Raw genomic sequence first — 16,420 nt, 5'->3', positions numbered from 1 at the left:
CCCTTTTTAGGTTATTTTAGGGTTAGGAACTCCGTAGACATATCACCGTTACCTCTTCAAAGATGGATCATTGGCCCAAGACAGGTCAAGATCAGGATGTGCATGGGCCACCTTCAGTGGACGAGTGCACTTAAATAGCGGGATGTTTGGTGCCGGACGCTGTACCATTTATGATGCAGAAATGATGGCTTTAACAAGGGGCATACATGCCGCCCTGGAATATGTACCAGATGACTGCACACACCTGGTCCTTTGCGTAGACAATGCTGGATCATTGTCCAAAATCCTCAACTGTGAGATGGGCCCCAGCCAATTGGTATCCATCCTCACAGTGGAATCCGTGAGGCAGTTCCTTGGGAAGAGTGAACAGCACCACATTACGCTCCTATGGGTACCATCACATAACAACATACCCCAGAACAAGTTTGTTGACACGCTTGTGAAGGAGGCCCTCGAGGAGGAGCAACCGGAGTTTGTGTCTCATGCCAGGGCGATGGCAGATTGCCTCACCAGAGCAAAATGGAAGTGGGTGAAGATATACTTGCCTCACAAATACAGAGGGCGCCACATGTGGGTGCTGTAGAAACACAACCCTCTAAATCATGTGGCGGAGATGTCATATCCTCTGAACACCCTTGGTAAAGATAACCAAGAGATGGCCTGGAACTGCAGGGTATTAACTAACCATTTCCCCTGTGGGTCCTACCGGTCTGAATACCGCATACTGGGCCCTTTGAATTGTCCCTGCTCTGGAATAATGGATAACAGGGACCATACTCTATTTGACTGCCCCCTGTGGATACGACACAAGGAAGGGCAGCTCCTACACTATGCGCTGAATGATCTGCAACAGGCACAAATTCAACGCCAAAGAGGGTAGACAGAGGACGACGTACTCATCTTCCTCAGACTCAACCCCATGGTCGCAACATTTGAGTGGGCTGAAATCCTTGCTCAAGCTGCTACAGATAGGGAAGACGGCCACTATTTGTCGGTCACCAATGCCCTACTATATGCACACACCATCTGGCATGCTAATGTGTTCAGAAGGTATTGTCTCAAACACCACCTACAGGAGGCCAAGACGATACCCAGTACCAAACACTGGAACCGGTTTAGCAAGAAATATAAGCCTGATCATATCGCAGCTCACATAGTGGAATCCTGGAAAGACAAACCAGACCAATACCCACCTCCCGCGTTCCTTGGGGACGCAGACAATCACGTACCGTACATCTCCAGCCTGTCACACGCAGGAGATGCGAGGACGGATGTGTCTGGGTGAATACCACCCATGATATTTTCTATCCTTTCCCTTACACTCTACATGTATCTCTCGGTACGGAGTATAAACCATTAGAATTTAAAAAAATAAAAATAAAAATAAAAATAAAAAAGAGAAAAAATGAGATAAGCCACATTGGCACAAATTACCTAATTCAGCTTCATGTGTTTTCAGTGTGATTCATTGAGTGACCCAGTTTCTCAATTCAATTCATGTCACTTTCCACTGGGCTCCATTTCTTAGGCACTTGGAGAAGTACCTAAGAACATTTAAGTAAAACCTGGATTTTCCTGATGTATATCCATGATTACTTGAAAGCAGCTCCCACCCATGCATGTTAACAGGTCAAGCTTGATTGACAGGGTCTAGTGAGATCAATGACGACACTGGCTATACAACAGCACCAGCACAGCACGGCACAGTATGTCTACGACCAAATCCATGCACACATTCTGCGCCCACGGTCCCAGCCAAAAATACCGTCTCAGACCTGCAGAACTACTCAATGCGCGCCTGCCCATGCTTCGCACCAGCCAAACAGCATTTTTATTGTCCTCGGCGGCGTCTTACTCTGCACAACACTAGTACCAAAAGTCCGCAAATCCGGGGGGGTATCGCGAATAGTCCCGATACCGACCCATCATCCATTGCCCAGTATGTAGAATTAGATACGTGAGTCCTTTACCAGTAGAGGTCGCACTCGTGCGCACGGATCGCGCACCAGTATGGCTGGAGCGGGATCGCTTTGAGGCCACGCTGGATCATGCGGAAGGTGAGCGCATGCAGGCGCGGCAGCGCAGCTGTCCCGTTCCCGCCGGGGCCGGTCCAGAAGACCTCCGCGGAGGACGCCGCACGCGGCCAGATGATCGACTGGATGTTCGACGAGTCTGTCTGCTCCGTCCAGATATTGGCCTGGCCTGTGTGCGAGACGCATGCGGTCAGGGGGGCGCGCGCGCACGCGAGTGGGGGGACGTACCGCCCATAATGAGGTGGTATTGGTCGGAGGTCAGGTTCGCGTACGGGTCGAAGGTGTATGTGTATTGCCAGGTCTTGAAGGGGTCGCACCAGCTGTCACTGTAGGTACGAAGGCTTGTTAGTGGCTGCGATCGGCATGTATGAAAGGAAGATGTACGAACCCGTTGGGGTCGTCGCCGACCCATCCACCTGCACCGCAGTCCTGAGAGGCATGAATCGGTTAGAAATTTGGATATATGCAGTATATAGCCCACTACTGACAAGGTAGAAGTAGTTTGATGCCGCGTGGACAACACGGTAGCCCTTGTCGGCGACGGCAGCAACGTCGTCCGAGGAAATCCAGACGCTAAGAAGCCCATACATTAGCGCACGCGACCTGCGATCGGCCGATAGCCACACTCACTAGACAATCGTCTCGTTAGACAATGTCAAGTTAAAGTCGAGGATCATCTCTGCGTTATAGCAGCATGTGAATACTTTGCATCTACGCCGCGCATTCGCGAAGCTGACGCACCTTCCCAAACGGCGGGTGTCTTGCCCTTCTCAATGAGCGCGGCCTGATTGCCCATGACGAAGTCGTTGAGCGCGCCGTTAAGCGTGCGGCCAGTGCTGTTCAGGTCATATTGTGTCTCGTAGTCGTCCTGATAGCAGACCAAGTTCACCTCGTCACCGCCTGTGCTGATGATGTTCGAGGGGAACATGTCTGCAACGGCCGAGAAGAGCCTCGCGGTGTAGTTGGCAACGGTGTAGTTCGCGAGACGCAGCTGCCCAGCCGGGGGTTCTATAAGGTAAGAATTAGGCAATTAATTGTCATACAGACAAATCGATCGAGAACGACAAACCTGCGGCGTAGGTCGCCCAGGGACGCGCCTGGTTGCAGGCGACGTAGTCGGAATGGGAGTCCGCGAAGGCAGCAGTGTGTCCAGGCGTGTCGATCTCGACGATAACGTCGACACCGCGCTGGGCACAATGCAGTCAGGACTACGGAGACAGAACGGAAGACAAGCACACTCACCGCGCCAGCATAGGCCACGATGTACTCTACGTCGGCAAGGGTGTACAACATGTCAGGCCCATATGCGCCGTAGGTGGACAGCTCCATGAAGCCGGGGACCTGAAGACCGAAGCTCTGACTGTCCACAACATGCCAGTGGAACTCGTTGATCTGTGGAGCGACGGTCAGCGACGAGCACATAAGGACAGGAATCGCGAATGGCGAACCTTGGTCCAACTCATAGCATCAATCATCAGCAAGAGGTCCGACACGGGGAAGCTGCACTCTGTGTGAGAAGGATTCGCGCGGTGGTGCCGAATGTACATACTAGTGGCGTGCAGAGTCGATCAACAGACCCCGGTAAGGCTGAGCAGCACACGATCAGTCCAGAGGCGCGCTCAGACAACGGTCCAAAACAACGTACGAATGCAGGAGTGTCTTTGATATCGATGGGCGCCGTCAGTGTGTAGATGGTAGACTCGTACTGGTACCATGCTTGAGTGAACGTCGTCAGACCACGGAAGAGACCGAGTGTCGAGCCCGCTGTAATGGTGGCGGGAGAGCCGTTGGACGGGATGGAGAGCGTGTATGCCTCATCGCGCTCGCCGACAGGCTTTTGGGTCTCCTGGGTGATGGAGAGCACGGGCGCACCAGGGGTCAAGGACAGGACGAGCTCGGAGAGTTCGGGGGCGTCCTTGAACGCGCTGACATCTCCGGCACCGCGCCCGACAACGAGCCGGCCGAGGTCATCGGTGAAGACGTACGTCTGTGTCTGGGTGACGGCATCGTAGAGGTCCTGAGGGACGTCGCGAATGTCGGGGGAGATGGAGATGTGGAAGTCGAAGGCGAGACGGAGGGCGGAGGTGCCCTCGGTGATGTTCGTGGGCTTCGGCCAGAAAGCGTGGACGCTGGGGAGGACGGCGAGGACCGACGCGACGAGGACGGTGGCCGTGTGCAACATGGCGGACAGACACAAAGGGCGCGGGACCTCGTTGGGCACAAGAGGGAGGAGGACGGGGCTCTTGTACGGTGCTCACACGCGGGGGCCATCAGACGATATCTCGGACCGCGTGTGTGTGCTCGAGCGTCGAGACAGGCTTCGGGGCGGATGATACATTCATCAGGCTTGTCTATCACAATTCTCTGTCAGCGGCGCGGGCATTCCTAAATCCTCACTCACGGCAACCCCCCAACGCTGCGACCTGAATGGCCGGTATTTTGGGCTGGGCTCGCTGCCAGAGAACCGCATGCAGGCCTCGAAATTATCCCGCAGATAAGACGGCGCGAGACGGCCAGTGTATCGTTCGAGCATAGATCAAGCGATCATCAAGGTACACCCCGGCGACTGCCCACCGTGTCCATCAAAATGCATACTTGGCACGGGCATGGACAGCTGCAGTTGAAACGACCATCATATTCAACATTACCCCCGACACTCGTTACAACGGGCAAAATATATCATCGCAAGCTATTCAAGGATATGACCGCGAGTACAAACTCTACGCAGGTTTGACCCAAGCCCCTCTCGCACGTAAACGTTTAAACGGTTTAGGGTGTACCATGTAAAACACAACAAGCGTCCTCCTAGAACAGCAGGTCATCAAATCCTCCGCCAGACGACGGCGGAGCAGCTGCCGATGGTGTACCGGTACCTGCGCCACCAAACGACCCAAACCCAGCGGCCATAGGTGGCCTCTGGCCGGATCCCCATATACCCGCCTGTGCCTTTTCCTTCTCCAGATCCTTGATCGACTTTGCAGGACCCGAACCCGGAGCCTTCGTCGCTGACGAGCCTGACCCCAACGACATGGACCACAAGTCGTCAAAGTTGGCGCTCGCAGCAGGCTTGGGAACACCCCCAGCCGGGGGCGACGTTGCTGAGGCCCGCACAAGCGCCGCGGTGGGGGTGAGCGCAGCGTGCGACCCAAAAATGGAGCTTTGCATGGGTGCAGCAGTTGGCGACATGTATGGTGTTCGGGTGGCCGAGGGTGCAGCAGACCCCATTAGCGACCCGAGGTTGCTGCTGCCCATCCGATTCATGGGTGGCATGCCGCCAGTGATGTTGGGCATAAGGGTATTCCCCGGCTGTATTGGCGGGCTCATGGGTTTCATCGGCGTCATGGCCTGCATAGGCGCCTGTTGAAACAAAGGCGGAGAGGTGGGTTTTACAGGCTGCACAAGCTGCTGAACCACCGGCGCGATAGGAGCTGAAGCTATCGTCGGTGCAGTCTGGAAGTCGTCGAACTCATCGTCACCTATAAAAGTATGAGACTTGAATTGATTATCGCCAGACCGCTCTAACCACCCACCATCTGTCGTGAGCTGAGTGACCGAAGGCAAAACTTTGTTGATCGTGGTTACATCCGCCGTCGTTACGCTCCCGAAAGCATCATCATCCATACCAAGCAAATCGACCTCCTTTGGTGGCTCGGGGGCTTTGGGCGCTGCAGACGTCGAGCTGTTCGCCGTTTGAGAGCGTCGTGGAGGCGCGTGAGTAGGCGACTGAGGTATCGAGGAGACCGATTGCCGGGATGGAAGCTCCTCGTCGTCACCAGCATCGTACTCCTGATATCGTCTTGACGCATCGTCCCTGAAACCACTGCTTCCTCCTCCATTAGAGTAGCTGCTACTGAAATCTAGTCGCAACCTCAGTAGCTAAACGGGATAAGCATAGTAGATCCCTCACCTCGGCCACCATAGTCCCCACCACTATAGCTTCCGCCCGAACCGCTATACCCAGGGCTGTCATTTCCAAACCCGCCATATCGGCTGCCACCAGATGAGAAGCTCATCGCTTCATTACCCACACCGGTGTATTTATGCTTATTCGTCTTAGCTTTTCGGCGTTCTGATCGAATTTTCTCTACGTCGCTCAGCAACTCTACAATCTGGGTCGATCGGTTTCGGACTGCAAAGCATTGAGGATATGCACCAGGCTACACTGACCGACAGCCCTCACCATTTATGCCTTGGTCTTTCCCTTTGTCGTCAATGAAATAGAAATTACGGAGCATCTTGATGGTGGCTACGTGTGAGCGTGCATCATCGACGACGCGCTCGCTGCCATTCTTGATAAGGTATTCAAGCAGCTGGAGAGCCTGATTCACTGGTATGAGCTGCATACTCTGAATTCAAGCAATGAGACTTCACCTTGTATATTTGTCGCCACTGACGGGCTTCTTTCTCCATAAACCGAGCATATATAGCAGGCATGATCTCGTTGAAATTTTGGCTGCACCACATCAGCTCAGCCAACACCCGTGGCCGCAGCAATGACACACTCACAAGTTAAATGTTCTGTACGACGTAAACGAAAACGTGAGCAAGATCGTATCTCGGAAAGGACAGCAGCGGAACATGCCCTTGTGCAATATCTTGCATGAGCGTCGAACTTGCGCCCCTGCACGAGGCGTCAGCCGCCCTTCCTCTTCTCCAGTGTACGGAAGCACTCACCAAGGATCGTCATTGGTGGCTTCGCGAACCTTGGCCTCCATCTCGCTCACGTTGAAGACGACATTCTTCGCCTACGGTCTGTCAGCACAGATCAGCCCTGCCCTGGCACTGTTCACGCCTACCTGGTTGTACATGCTCTTGATGTCGTACATCGTGATTTGAGAAAGGGTATTCGAGAGCGATTCAATGCGGTCCATCTTGACAGACGAGAAGAGGGTGGTCGACGACGGTAAGAGCGGTGAGGACAACGAAGCCGCCGGAACACCCGAGGGGCGGTGACCAGCAACAGCACAGAGCCGTGACGGCGTCACACTCCGCCTCCGTAACCGCATTTAGGGCCCGACACGTGATTGCCCGGGCATTTTGTTAATGATTGTCGATGTCACAATGACTACCGCAGTTTCGTTCATCTCCGGGATGGGTGTCGAGAAAAAGGATGCCATTCCTCCCACTGAAAAGATTTGTGTTTCTCGAGACAGGACGTGCAAAAAAAGCGGAAGACCGACGGCCGTACTTGGAATGTTTCCGTCTATATTGGGTAATCCACCCCGATTTGGAATTTGCAGTTCATGTGGCGGAAATTAGCACCAACTGAACCTGTCCCTCCTTCCCTTACGGCTTCGTGTCCACGACGGGCGCAGGGTCCAGGCTACAGAGGGCTTGTAGCTTGATTGCGGACCTCAGTGTGTGGAAGCCTTGGTGAGTCCTCCCAGTCCATCTGTCTGCCCTTAGCCGACAGTGGTTGTAGGAAATGTCCTCTTTTCTTGCACGCCTGCTTTATCGTGGTACGCCTCAACAACCACCAGTGGATCTCGTTGCAACCGAGCAAGGTGCTGAAACGTCCATTTCACCCACGCTGCTCGATGCGCCACCTGTCCCGTTCGCAGCGCCACCTATTCGGACGGTCAACCGCCCCATCGTGCCAGATATCTCCAGTCTCCTCGAGTCTTACTCCTCTAGTGAGCCCGAAGGTCTGAGACCGCCACGCCGTGCGAAGCAGGCAGGCGCAAGCCGCTTCACTCACTCGGAAGGCCGAAGCCATGACCAGACAGTCTTCCGAGACACCGGCAACCTTCCGCGCCCCGTGTCGTCCTCGTCTTCGACTTCCTCAAAGTCGCCTTCTCGAAGAGCCCTTCCCGCAGATATCGTGTCTCTGAGCCCAAGCAGACGCAGTCTCTCGCGTTTCTCCCGCCAGCTCGTGTCAGTCTCGCCGTGGGCAACATTTGGCCGACATCGTGAAGGCGACCTAGCGACACAGGGACAGCCAGTACCTCCGCCATCTGCCTGGACCGCGCGCATAGCCAGTGTCGAATCTCTCGCTCCTCGGAGATCGTCTAGCAGCAAGCGGAAGCCCGCTCACTCGAAGCAGAGTTCGTCTGCGTCTCTGTCGCGTTTTGCGAGTCCGTCTCGCGCATCCTCTGACGCTCTCCCGTCGCGCTCTGTCGCTTCCGTTGCATCCGAGGGAAGCTCACCTTCAGGGCATGATGACGACGATCGCGACTACGTTCACGCTTCGACTTCGCAGCATCAAGCTTATTTCTTCCCTCACGATTCCAACACATCTACGAATTCACGATTGCAAACGACTCGTTCTTCACACTCGGTGTCTCATAGTTTCGTTGTCGGCACTCCGCATACGTTCGGAAACCCATCTCCACTAGCTAATTTTCCTCTGCGCGATCGGCGCCCCTCCGAATCGTCTCCACGGCCTCCTCTCCCCCCATTGGAACATCCTGAACTTGTCTTAGCGCTTGGCTCTCGCTCTGACGTTGACATATCTCGACAGGCGAGTGCAAATAAGACGAAAGCCAGTCCTCGGAAATATCCCAAGTGGACAGCAGGTCTGCAGGCGAGCACGTATCCCAGACGGCGTCACAAGACTGCAGAGAATATACCCCCGCTTCCAGGTCGGACAATCCGCCCTGCGACCTCACCCCCCTTGCGCCGGCACGCCAGTCTGCCCAAAGCCCAGCGTGTGTTCCACGCTCCTCAAGAGGACTGTACAGCTGATTTTTCTACTTCTCGAAGACGCACGAGTGCAGAGTGGAATGCTCAACAAGCCATCGCCGGCGTGACCGCGCTCATGCCGAGTGAATTTGGATGGCCTGCCGAAGTCGCGCAACACTTGCTGAAGCTGTCCCTCGGCGAGGACACCGGGCAGTTCGGCGTCGCTAGGCACAGGGACGTCCGGGGCCGGCCGGAAAATGCCGAGCCTCGTGGTACCCAGGTGGCATCGCAGTCAGAATCGCCATGTCCTTGTTATCCGTCTTCCTTTATACCCGCTCTCTCTGAACCACCGTCTCTTCAGCCGTCAACCGCTCAGGAAGGTAGAGACTCACACACTGTGCACCGTATGCCTTTGCTGACCTGGACTGCAACTCTAGCGGCTGAGAGCCACGACGGCCGTGATTTATTGCATGCTATGGATACCCCCGCTTCGATCAAGCCTCAAAATCCCAACAAGGATGATGGCAAGGCGTCGAAGCTAGATGACGCGACTGGCACGTTGAGGAGGTCAGCGAGTGCTTCTGGTCGCGGCGATACAATGGGTAGGACGCGCGCCAAACGTGCTTTTCATAAGAGCGCTCCTTCACCTCTCGGTTCCCCTTCAAAATCCGTGGAGGCTGGTCCATCCTCTTCGCTTCCACCTTCGCCCTTATCAACACCTTCTCCCCCGTCAAGAAGGCGGTCGACTCACAGGCCATCTCGTTGGGCCAGCGAGCCCGGTTTGAAGTCGGTCCCCGAGACACCAACCAACACCAAAGGGAAACGAAAGGCCGAGGAGCTCGATATCACTCCGCCTGATCAGAAGAACGGACATCGAGCTACGTTTTTGATTCCCGAGGAAAATCGACGTGAGCCTTTTTCACTTGCTCTTCACCTTGACGAGTCGCTGAGTTCGGTCGTCTGACTTTTCCCCCCAGGGCCTCACCGCTTGTCTGAGAGCTCCCGAGCCCCGTCGTCCTATCATAGAAAGCGTGCACGACTGGCGGCATCATCTCCTGCTTCATCGCCTTCAAGACCTGGCTCCGGCATATCCGCCGCTAACGCAGCCTCGTGGCCCAGCAGGACAACCGGTTCACCACTACACCGTACCGGCTCACACGCTGCCTCCGCTGGATCCATGCCCCGCGCAGAGTCCCTTGCTAGCAAGCGCACCGACCGGCGACATAGCGTGTCGGAGCAGTCTATACCCATTAGCGCCCTCATCGCGCCGCACGCGCCGTCCATCGGGCGCTCGAGCGCATACCATATGCGCGACCCCCGCAAGCCACCAAAGGTCCAGCGCACGGAGTGGATCCCTCATCTCAAGTCGGAAGAGGAGGAAGCGTCGCCGCTGCATGCGTGGTGCTTCTTTATTGGATTCATCTTATTCCCAGTGTGGTGGATCGTGTCGTTCTGCCCCATCCCACAGACCCGGCAGGTGGGTGGGTCGGATACAGAGAAGGCGGTTACACTGGACGATCCGCAGGTTGAACATGGTGTGTACTTTTGGCGGGTTTACGCTTGAAGTGGGGCTGACTTGTATGGATTTGTAGACGCCAGGACGTGGCGGACTCGATGCCGTATCATGTCCGTCCTGTCATTCTTGACCTACATACCCTTCATTGTCCTTGTGGCAATTTTCGTTCCTCGGCACACATGAAGACTCGCGACTCTCTTCGCATCTTTTGCCTGCTTTCCCATGCAATTGTCATCAGTAGATCTACTCAGAAAAGCTGTAAAACTCATTGTCACTCTCTTAGCTCTCACATTCACTTGAACTTTCATCTGGTGGCTGTTCGGTCAGTGTATGGACCACATGTCAGTATGTATAACATAGATATATCAATAATGCACTCTGTACTACTGTTGTCGGAATAATACAACTCTGCCTGTTCTTGTCAGTCATCCTCCACGTCGAGGTCACCCTCAATGCCTGCACCCTCGCCTGTGTCATCGAAGAGCATTTCGTTTGGATCATATTCCCATGCACCGTCCTCCATATACTGTTGCTGGTCATCATCCGCGTTGTATACAATCTCCATATCTTGATGCGCGTCGCCCTCCACGCCAGCTGCACTGGGTTGTATTCCGTCCGAGACCGCCGCTGCCTGGTTCGAGAGTGATGAACGCACGACACCAAGCATGTCCTCCATCTCTTCACCGAATCGTTCCTCTAATTCCTCGACTACCTGCTCGGCCTAGTGAGGGGGGGAAAGCGAATACGAAAAGTAAATGGTGCATACAACGTATAGTTCGACTGCTTCAGTCGGTGCCAGATTCACGATTTGCAGCTTTTCGGCTTTGGTCAAGCTATATGTGGCGAGGCTGCGCATGAGCTGGGTGATGCTGGCTTCTGTCTGCGAGCCCGTGGGCTGGTAATCTGCAGAAAGATACTGGATGGCCTGTGCATCTATCTTTGAGAGTCCCGCACTGGCAGCAGGAAACGTATCTCGCGCACCTCGACCTCAATCGTCCTAAGGTTCTCGGATATTTCTTCGGCCGATGGCTGGTATTTTGTTGTTGAGGTGCCTGCAAGCTCCTCTTCCTTCTTGATGCGCAGAGCGGTTTTGGTGCGAGTCAAGTGGTCGCTCTCGAGCTCGCGGAGGAGGGTGAGGACTTCATAGTTGGAGAGCAGAGCGGAACGGGGGTTGAGAACCTAACAGGGCGGGTGAGCTCAGCATCTACAAAGGGGTCCACGCGGTGCTGACCTCCATGGAGGTCCTAGCAGTGTGATACTATGATGGCCTGCAGATAATCATGGCGAACGAGGAGAGCGTCGTCGATTCTGCGAAGGCTTCGAGATGGAAAAGAGTATCGGGACCTGAATTACGGGATAAGGGCGTTGGATTAAACATATCAGGCGCGACAAGGGGTTGCGTGCGTCAATATTCGCGCGGGCATTCTGCCAGAGCAGTCACTCTTCTCATCTGAGCGGACATCTCCTCGCACTCGCCGTCGCCTTTGCATCCACAAAAGAAATGAATCGCCCAGGTAACCGCTGGAACCCACAGGAGTCTGTGCAGATGTTCACTTCGCGTCCAGGTCAGCCACCTCAAAGACCACCGAGCCTTGGTCCCAGCCCCGCCCTCGGCGGTCCCTTCCGTGGCCCATACCCCGCCTACGGAATGCCACCAAGAAATGTCATGCCAGGATATCCTGCCCTTCCAAATCACCGCTCAACCCAGAATGTTGTCCCCCAGCCGTCGCCCAATTATCTCCAGCAACGAGCCCAGAGCACTTTTCCTTTCACTGCTGGGGCTTTGCAACAACAGCAGTCTCAACAGCCGCAGACCCAGCACACCGCTCAATCACCATTGTCGCATACACCGCATCCACAGACCCAGTCGAGCGCGACCCCGACGCTTCCTCTCCATCTCTCGCAGGCGGCCACCCCGAGCATAGGGACAGCTCCATCAGTATCATCGGCGAGTGATGTAGGTCTGGATCCTAATGACTTTCCCGCACTAGGCTCAGCGCCAGCGAACAACTCGAATACGCCCTCGAGCAACAACACGACCAGTTACGCAAGCCAGGCAGGAACGGGCGTCCAGATGAGCGCAGGCGCGGGAGGGGTACAACCAACGGGAGCGGCGGGAGGAAATCAACCACGAGACTTCACGCCAGATGACTTCCCGGCGCTGGGTGGCCAGAACCAGTCGTCGCACCAGCAACAACCATCACAGCAACAAGCACAACAGCAGGGCTCGGAAAGCCATCCACCAGGCTTGAATGGGTTCCAGCAGCACGGAGATCAACAGCACCGACAGACTTTATTGGGGTCATTGACAGGAGGAACACAAACACCGTCTATGGGGAGCGGCCAACAGCAGCAACAGCCAGGGCTGCTGAATATCGGACAGGCGAGGAATGTGCACCCAGGATTCCAGTCCGACGCTGAGAAACAAAGGGTGCGTATTTACTTGTGTGGCGACTTTTGGCGGTTGTCCCTAAGTGTTTGATAGAACTACGCCCTAAAGCTGAACCAGGGCAACCATTCTACTGCTGCGCCGGCTGCTTGGAGCTCTCCTAACGCAAATCCTAGTGCCCAGCAGGCAAGCTCCTTTCCCTCTACTGTTACTAATGGGGCGCGTCAAAATCACACGTCTCAGCAACAGCAGCATTTAGCCGCGCCTCCGGGAGTCCCACCACCATCTCAACAGCAATCCCAAACACACGGGGCGGTGGCTTTGCCTGCAATCCAGCAAACGCCATATGTTGGCAATGGGACGGCGGCGGGTGACACCGCGCATCATCCCTCTCAAGGACCTGTCCACGCTACGAGCGCGGTACCGCAAACACCAGCGCAGCAAGTACTTATGTCTCCAGCGGATCGGTGGGGATTGCTTGGTTTGCTAGCGCTGATCAAGAATGCGGACCCGGATCAAACGCTGCTCTCAATTGGCACTGATTTGGGCACGATGGGTTTAGACATGCAGACACAAGGGTCAGAATACTATCGTTGCCTGCGGATCGAGCCAATCTAAATGTATGCCTTGATTAGGAGCCTATATTCGGCATTTATTACACCCTGGGCAGACTCTTCAGCTGCGCGCACGGTGGAGCCGGACTTCCACCTACCCGCGTGTTACAATGTGCAGCCGCCACCGCCGGGATCCAGCAAGGCCGCGGCGTTCAGTGATGAGACTTTGTTCTTCATGTTCTACTCATCTCCCCGCGATGCCCTGCAGGAGATTGCGGCGCAAGAATTGTATGCTTCCTTTCGTCCGTTGGTTGACATAAGCTTCATGACTGATCGTATGATGTAGGTGGAACCGCAACTGGCGGTACCACAAAGAGTCGCGGATATGGCTCACTAAGGAGACGGGAACAACAGCGTCACAAAAGGTGCCTGGAGGCGAGCATGGGACATACTCGTGCTGGGATCCTGACAATTGGGAGAAAACAAGAAGAGAAATGACGGTATTGTACGCCGACCTGGAAGAGAAGGCGCCCCTCCCCGCGTACGCACCGACACAACCAATTGCGACAAGTCAGCTGCAGACAGCGGCCCCAACGCAGCGAGTCGGCGCTCTGCAGGGGATGGGTATGGCTGCTATGTAATACACGCTAATGGGTGGGCAAGCCCCTTGTACTCGGAACTGTGGACAGGACGCTTCACTTTCGACTTGTATTCCCTAACATCCCCAACGCATCTGAATTCCTCGCTTCTTTGCTACTCCATCTCAACTTGGCGTTGCTTCAATGTCTTCTCTTTCATCGAGCTATAATACGCTTGTATCTGTAAGACATACTGTTCAAGTAATGTTTCCTCGATTGTCTTGTCCACAGGTTATATTCGATTTGTGTCATTGTGTCCACTCGGAACGTCTTGCCAGCTGGTTTCTCAGCTTGGTACGTGATACATCCTTTGCGCCTGCGTACTTGTTAGGCGCTGCATTCATGGCCTGACAGGTGAGTGGGTTATGTCAGAAGCTCCACGAGAGCTCGGTTGACATCGAATTCTGCTAGGACGGTATTAGTGACAGATTCTCTGATTTTCCATGAGACCCTTGTGATCAACGAGTTCTTTGATTGTTGCCGGGCACTAGATCCAAGATGTCAATGAAAGATAATCAGACCAAAACTTGAAAGTTGATCATTCGTCGAGCATGCCGTGCTCGAAATCAGAACATGCAGCGGATGATTGGCATCTTGACCATCAAATTTCGAGGTCGTCGCTCAGTGGTGCTAAATGGCGATGAGTCGAAGCTCTGGTGCAAAGTAAGGTTGCCCACTTCGTTGAGTTGCCAATGCGGCTGTCCCAGCCCGCACATTCACGCCTACATTACACAACCTGGCAGGACACCAACTAGAAAGCCTGCCAACCAGGACAGCAGTAGCTCTGTAGACTGTGCTTTGGCACTGATGGCAGATGTTCGCACATAATTAGCGATGGATGGAGAGACACACAGATGATGGCCAGTCGTAAGAAAATACAGCTGCCTTCGTCAAATTAGCTGCGGTTCAGTCCTGCAATCTGATATGCACAAAAACTGGACCTGGCGTACGAAGGACTCAGAGGGCACTCTCGCACTGCACACATATCTGGCAAGATCGCTGAGGAGCGAGATATAGAGGATGCTCTCCTATATCGTCAGGTATATGAGGCTTTCTCGTCAACGTTCCCTGTGTTCCCCGTCAGTCACAAATCGCGACTCGGCGAGCGGGAGGAGGAGGAAGAAAACCCGTGTCAAGCACGACACTGGAGTCTCACTTGTCGGCCTTTCGGTCAAGCAGAGATATGCGTTACTTCCAGTATGTAAATTTGTAACGTCAGGAACAATGAGCCTACCGGGCACGATGGTACTCGAACTTGAGGCGCTTTGTGGCCACAGAGCGCCTAGCCACCAACGAACTGTGCTTGTACACCGTAACGGATCCAGTACAATCACAAAGCTGTGGACATCCCAGTCTCATCCCACTGCCCCTAGTATCGTCATCGCAGCTCAAATCGTCTATCATCAGAAAATGGTTCTGTTCTTCGCATCAACTGGTGAGCTGTCTCGCATCGCCAGCAGGACTGTGGTCGCTCAGCACCAGGCAGCTGCCAATCCCCCAGTGACCCTGTACATGGGGAAAGACAAGGTAGAAAGTGGGTTGCCTTGGGTCGAAACCTCGTCTGCCCTGCATGCACCTGAACGCGTAGCCCTGGTCGACAGATGAAGACCTGATCAAGTATGCCTGGCCACAAGACGTCTGGTTTCACGTCGACAAGCTCTCCTCCGCACACGTCTATCTCAGGATGCCCGAATCGATGTCGTGGGAGAGCATCCCCGAGCCGCTCCTCGCCGACTGTGCTCAGCTCGTAAAGGCGAACTCAATCGAAGGTATTCGTGCCCTCTGATCGTGCTGCGGCTAGTCCAGTTGACGCAGTCAGGTTGCAGGAAACAAGAAGGACAATCTGACCATCATCTACACTCCCGCGGACAACCTCAAGGTACGTCTGGGTCCGGGTGCGCAGTAGGCTGGTGTGGACGCATCTCCGCAGAAAACCGGAGACATGGCCGTGGGCCAGGTGTCGTTCCACAGTGATAAGCGAGTGAGTTTTTGCTTCCCTGCGATCTAATTACGAGCGTTCTAACGCGGCCAATGGGTCTCAGGTCAGGCGCGGTAATCCCTCCACCCTGCAGAAGCCATGCCGTCACTGATTTGACTGGCAGTTCATGTGGCAAAACGTGAGAACCCGGTAGTCAACCGTCTGAACAAGACAAAGGTGGAACGGCAGGTCGACCACGAGCAGGAGCGTATCGACCGAATCAAGCAAGAAAACGCGGTGCGCAGAGCCGCGGCGGCGCAGAAGGTGGCACTACCATTGATGGGCTTGTATCCCTTATTTATCACTCCGACAGAAAAAGGCAGATGCGGAACTAGCGCGTACTCGGGAGGCGGAGAAGGCGGCACGGTCGTATGACACGCTATTTTCTCAGCAAGAGGATGACGACGACAACGAGGCAGGCCAGGCGTACAACTCGGTCCGCGAAATGGAGGATGACTTCATGTGAATGAGCAGCAACGCGTGCGTTCCGCGGCATTTGTCGTCAGCGAGTGCGACCACTCACAAACATTCACAGCGCCTGCTCTGCTGTGCATACTCGCCGTGCGCGCGTTGGAAGACTGATCATACGAGTCGGCGTTTACTCCCCGTTCCAGAACGCTTCTTCTCGGAAACGCTCACCTGGCGATTTGGCATCTGCACATCTTGACAGTTTTGGCGCTGCACGATCGGA

At 54.8% G+C, this 16,420-nt stretch overlaps 6 protein-coding genes across 6 annotated transcripts; 3 read left to right on the top strand and 3 right to left on the bottom strand.

Moving 5' to 3' along the window:
- Positions 1-1,966: 1,966 nt before the first annotated feature.
- Positions 1,967-4,215, bottom strand: FIBRA_05888 (uncharacterized protein; the record flags this gene model as incomplete). Its single annotated transcript, XM_012327635.1, has 11 exons — positions 1,967-2,202; positions 2,262-2,359; positions 2,422-2,462; positions 2,522-2,606; positions 2,664-2,712; positions 2,775-3,041; positions 3,103-3,220; positions 3,276-3,425; positions 3,482-3,533; positions 3,583-3,620; positions 3,679-4,215. The coding sequence occupies 11 exons, from the start codon at positions 4,213-4,215 to the stop codon at positions 1,967-1,969; spliced, it is 1,671 nt and encodes a 556-aa protein (XP_012183025.1).
- Positions 4,216-4,838: 623 nt separating this feature from the next.
- Positions 4,839-7,039, bottom strand: FIBRA_05887 (uncharacterized protein; the record flags this gene model as incomplete). The annotated part of the gene is made up of 9 exons (XM_012327634.1): positions 4,839-5,509; positions 5,564-5,890; positions 5,941-6,162; positions 6,214-6,352; positions 6,405-6,486; positions 6,540-6,551; positions 6,601-6,654; positions 6,708-6,778; positions 6,830-7,039. 9 exons carry the CDS (start codon positions 7,037-7,039, stop codon positions 4,839-4,841), a joined length of 1,788 nt encoding a protein of 595 aa, XP_012183024.1.
- A 419-nt stretch (positions 7,040-7,458) lies between these two features.
- Positions 7,459-10,218, top strand: FIBRA_05886 (uncharacterized protein; the record flags this gene model as incomplete). Its single annotated transcript, XM_012327633.1, has 2 exons — positions 7,459-9,562; positions 9,632-10,218. The coding sequence occupies 2 exons, from the start codon at positions 7,459-7,461 to the stop codon at positions 10,216-10,218; spliced, it is 2,691 nt and encodes an 896-aa protein (XP_012183023.1).
- Positions 10,219-10,591: 373 nt separating this feature from the next.
- FIBRA_05885 (uncharacterized protein) lies at positions 10,592-11,407 on the bottom strand (the record flags this gene model as incomplete). The annotated part of the gene is made up of 4 exons (XM_012327632.1): positions 10,592-10,882; positions 10,937-11,095; positions 11,152-11,349; positions 11,402-11,407. The coding sequence occupies 4 exons, from the start codon at positions 11,405-11,407 to the stop codon at positions 10,592-10,594; spliced, it is 654 nt and encodes a 217-aa protein (XP_012183022.1).
- A 264-nt stretch (positions 11,408-11,671) lies between these two features.
- On the top strand, positions 11,672-13,754 carry FIBRA_05884 (uncharacterized protein; the record flags this gene model as incomplete). Its single annotated transcript, XM_012327631.1, has 4 exons — positions 11,672-12,601; positions 12,656-13,137; positions 13,195-13,401; positions 13,460-13,754. The coding sequence occupies 4 exons, from the start codon at positions 11,672-11,674 to the stop codon at positions 13,752-13,754; spliced, it is 1,914 nt and encodes a 637-aa protein (XP_012183021.1).
- A 1,239-nt stretch (positions 13,755-14,993) lies between these two features.
- On the top strand, positions 14,994-16,195 carry FIBRA_05883 (uncharacterized protein; the record flags this gene model as incomplete). The annotated part of the gene is made up of 7 exons (XM_012327630.1): positions 14,994-15,278; positions 15,340-15,520; positions 15,578-15,630; positions 15,682-15,732; positions 15,794-15,803; positions 15,854-15,993; positions 16,043-16,195. The coding sequence occupies 7 exons, from the start codon at positions 14,994-14,996 to the stop codon at positions 16,193-16,195; spliced, it is 873 nt and encodes a 290-aa protein (XP_012183020.1).
- Between the last annotated feature and the right edge of the window lie 225 nt (positions 16,196-16,420).

Source organism: Fibroporia radiculosa (genome assembly GCF_000313525.1).
Source record: "Fibroporia radiculosa TFFH 294 genomic supercontigs, scaffold5552, whole genome shotgun sequence".
In the NCBI taxonomy this organism is placed as follows: Eukaryota; Fungi; Basidiomycota; class Agaricomycetes; order Polyporales; family Fibroporiaceae; genus Fibroporia; species Fibroporia radiculosa.
This window is presented reverse-complemented; position numbering and strand designations above follow the sequence as displayed.